General features: G+C 47.6%; 1 protein-coding gene across 1 annotated transcript; it reads left to right on the top strand.

The window, feature by feature from the left end:
* The first annotated feature begins 1,117 nt into the window (after positions 1 to 1,117).
* insm1b (insulinoma-associated 1b) lies at positions 1,118 to 3,874 on the top strand. Its single transcript, XM_037487518.2, has one exon. The coding sequence runs from the start codon at positions 1,309 to 1,311 to the stop codon at positions 2,770 to 2,772; it is 1,464 nt and encodes a 487-aa protein (XP_037343415.2). The 5' UTR covers positions 1,118 to 1,308; the 3' UTR covers positions 2,773 to 3,874.
* The last annotated feature ends 264 nt before the right edge of the window (positions 3,875 to 4,138 follow it).

Genomic DNA, 4,138 nt, shown 5'->3' with positions numbered 1-4,138 from the left:
CGATGAAAAAAAAAAAAGACAAATACACAATATATATGAGGTATGCGCACAAACCGTAGGGGAGCTGCTATAGAACAGCCGTGTATAGGAAATAAAGATGTTTTGGGGTTAGCCGATCAGGAGGCTGCAGAACTTTACCAGTTTAAAAAATTTATATATCTATATATTACGGTATTTATGCCAACTTTAATATTGAAGCTTACCAACTTCTCAGCAAACTGAGCCCCGAAACAACTTAAAAACAGCACAAATGTGTCTTTGTCTGGAGCACTGATTCCGCCCAGCACGCGTCTGCGGGCCAGATTGGCCGTGAGTCCCGTTAAGAGGTCAATTTGCCTTTCAAACGACTAAAAAAGAAGAAGAAGAAGAAGAAGAAGAAGAAGACGACATGGATATTCAAGAACGGGCAGACGTTGCTCTTGTGCACAAAGACCAGAGGAGCTTCTTATTACTTATGTATGCAGCGAGATGTCTGATTTATATGTCGAGTTAAACCGAGACAGACACGTGCCCTACAATAAAGAAACACTCCCTCTGCCGTGTTTATTGAAGACGTAATACAATATAAACCCGTTTTGGCCACATGGATGGCCGTAGGTTGTGCGCAACGGCCGTGCGTAAAAAAAGGAGCGCTGAAAACATGTCTTAAACGTGTGGAGGTAAAATAAATAAAAATAAAAGTAAGAGCAAAAAAAGTGAAAAATAGAATGTGGTCTCACAATTGTGAAATTGTGAAATAAATTCTGCTTTTTATTTGTATTTAACCAACCTTGTCTCATCCCCAAATTGTGATGATTGTGGCAGTGACGGACATTTCCTTTTGGCAGCTCCGGGGCCCCCAGAGGAGAGCCACAAAGCCGTGGCACGTGTGCATTTGTATAGGGGCCTATCAGACCGTAAAAAGAGGAGGGTCCCGTCGTGTGCCTCTGTTGGGGAGGGGCTGAGCGCACACATTAATGTAATAAACCGCCAGTACATCTGCTAAGCTATCTGCACATCCTCCAACGAAATCCACCGAACCCCGACTCGGAGTCCTCCCACAATCCAATCCACTGGGATCCAGGTTTCATCTGATTGGTTGGGGATTCTGCCACAGGGGGAGGGTGGGGAGCGAGAACAATAGCATCATTCCGGCATAAAAAGAGTGGAGCTATGCCTTGGAGACGAAAACATTTCAGCAACAGAAGAATCGATATACCGGGGAGATAAAGTCCCGTAAGCTTCTAGAATTGCCATATTTTTAACAAACCTGGATACTCCAGACTTCGCCCACCTCCCCGAAGTGCCTTTCTGCCGTTACTCGCCAAGATGCCCAAAGGATTCCTGGTAAAAAGAAACAGGAAATCTGCACACATTTCCTACAGACCTCGGTCGGACGAAGATGACCTCCAGGAGCACCCCACCCCAGCTGCCTTGCCGAGTTACGCGGACCCCTCCCCGCCGATGTGCGTGGTGTCCAGTCCAGACCGCGCCGCAGCATCTCCGGATTGCAGAGCAGCTGACGTGCCGGTGCCAAGGCGGGAGAAGCCGCTGCCGTTCGGTAACCCAGAGGCGGTGTGCCAAGCCCTGTACAGCCCCACCCGGCCCATCAGCAAGGAGCACGACAGGGGATATTTTGAGCGAAGTTTCAATCTGGGCTCGCCGATTTCCGCCGAGTCATTCCCGACCCCTGCCTCCCTCTCCGGCCTGGACCACCTCCTGTACGCCCCCGTTGACCTGAAAATCGGTACCAGCAATAGCAGCCGAAGCGGCACCACCACCAGCAGCAGCAGCAGCCTCCCCGCACCGAGCAACCGGGTCGGCACCAAAAGACCCGCGACTGACGGCACGGAGCGCAAATCCAAACCCGCCCCCAAGAAACCCAAAGCCATTAGGAAACTCAACTTTGAAGACGAGATGACGACTTCTCCCGTGCTCGGTCTCAAAATCAAAGAGGGGCCGCTGGAGGTGAAGCCGAGGTCGCAGTCCTCCGGGGGGAACAAACCGCTCGGAGAGTTCGTGTGTCAGCTGTGCAAGGAGGCGTACGCGGACCCCTTCTCCCTGGCGCAGCACAAGTGCTCCCGCATCGTACGGGTCGAGTACCGGTGTCCGGAGTGCGATAAGATGTTCAGCTGCCCGGCCAACCTCGCCTCTCACCGCCGCTGGCACAAACCCCGGACCAGCGGCGCGCCGGCGGTGCCACCGGCTCAGGGCATCAAGCCCGAAACGGCCAAAATGCCACCGCTCGGTGTCAAGTCGGTCACCGACGAAGCCAAAGACATAAGTGACAGAGACACCCCGAGCCCCGGTCTGTCCGAGTCGGGCTCCGAGGACGGCACGTATGACTGCCAGTACTGCGGGAAGAGGTTTAAGCGACAGGCATACCTAAGAAAACACATCATGGCGCACCAGGCCTTGCAAAAGAAAGTGCTGGAGGAGCACGGGTTTCAAACCGGCGACCACCCGGCCGAGCAGGCTGCGGTCTTATCATCCTCCTCCTCAGCATCCTCCTCATCATCATCATCATCCTCAGAGGAAGCCTCAAACCAAAGTCCTCTCAATCTGAGCCCGGTGGACTGCCTGCTGTGCCCGGTGTGCGGGGAGAGTTTCACCAGCAGGGCCGGCCAGGAGAGACACCTGCGCCTCATGCACTCCTCCCAGATCTACCCGTGCAAATACTGCCCCGCCACTCTGTACAGCTCGCCGGGGCTCACCAGGCACATAAACAAGTGCCACCCCTCGGAGAACAGGCAGGTGATCCTGCTCCAGATGCCGGTGCGCCCCGCCTGCTAGAGACAACGCTAAACTCGTGCCTTTGATGGGAGGGAGAAACAACAACAACAACAACAACAAAAAAGTGGCTTCGGAGTAAAATAAAAAATATTTAAAAAAAACAGAAACGAAAAAGAAGAGTTCGTGATGCCTACTGCCATACTATAGGCCTAAAACAAAGGCGGGGCGGTTTGATGTTTAAGTGGTGTTAAATGAGGTGTCTTTTCCATGCCAATCAGTGATTGTTGAACGCTTCTCTATATTTGAATTACATATAGGCCTATTTTGAGATGTTCTTTCTCAAATTAGTTTATCAAGAAAAAAAAGAATACAAAGCGTTAGTTTGACTGTTAAAGGGTATTTTTCTAGGACAGCACATGTGTTCAATGATAGCTTCTAGACCTAAGAAATGTCTTTAAATCCTCAGACCCCCTCCCCCCCACTCCCCCTCTCCCCCCCTCCCTCCGTGATGCTCTGTCGCTGAAGCTTTACGCTGGTTTGTGACCGACACAACGTGTCAACTTGGTGTCGGTGGGCAGAAGGACTGAAGCATTCCCCCCGTGTAGTAGAACCACGACTGCCTTTAGTAGAATTTACAAATCAGCATAGTCCGACATCGCCTACACACATACGTCCAAATCCCGCTGTATAACTGCCTTAAAAAAAAAAAAAGTCAACATACTGTTTTGATTTTGAATGCTGGCACATATTTTATTATGTTATTATTATTATTATTGTTATTATTATTATTGAAGAATTGTTGCAATATTTTTCATCATATGTTTATTTATTTATTTATTCCAATTATTTTGTGTAACTTATTGTTGTGTTTGTCGTGACTTCTTCTGTGAATCGTTCTGGCAGTTTACATGTCGTATAGCCAAAATGTTTTGTTTTTTCTTTTTGGTCCAATTCACGAGCTGTGATAATTATCGTGGGTCGGGTTTTAATCTTCAATCGCCACAGCTCTTGTTAAAAGAAAAAAAAAAAAACGTAAAGCTCTTACCTTAGATGCAATCTTTTTTAAGGACAAGTTATTTTTCTTAAATGTTGGCTTTTATAGCGCTTTGATTGTATGTGTATATCGTTGTTGTCTATCGAAATAAAAATATTTTCAAAAGGACACGTGCCTCATGGTGCCTTCACTTTTTTTCGGAGATAAAACATTCTGGAGGGTAATTAACTTTATTTTCCATATTTCTGAAGCGAGTTCTGGGCTGAAGATGTAAATGATTTAAGCCATTTTAAAAAATTGTACATGTGTCTCGGAAAGGTTTACTAAAGTGAATGATTTTGAATGGGCAAAATAATCAACAAATCTTTACACTTCATTTATGGGTACATTTCGTTACAAAAACTAAGCATCAAATTTCTTTCTCTTTAAAAA

The sequence above is a fragment of the Pungitius pungitius genome, chromosome 14, assembly GCF_949316345.1.
Source record: "Pungitius pungitius chromosome 14, fPunPun2.1, whole genome shotgun sequence".
NCBI lineage: Eukaryota > Metazoa > Chordata > Actinopteri > Perciformes > Gasterosteidae > Pungitius > Pungitius pungitius.
The sequence above is the reverse complement of the archived record's forward strand: the minus strand, read 5'-3'. Positions and strand labels throughout refer to the sequence as shown.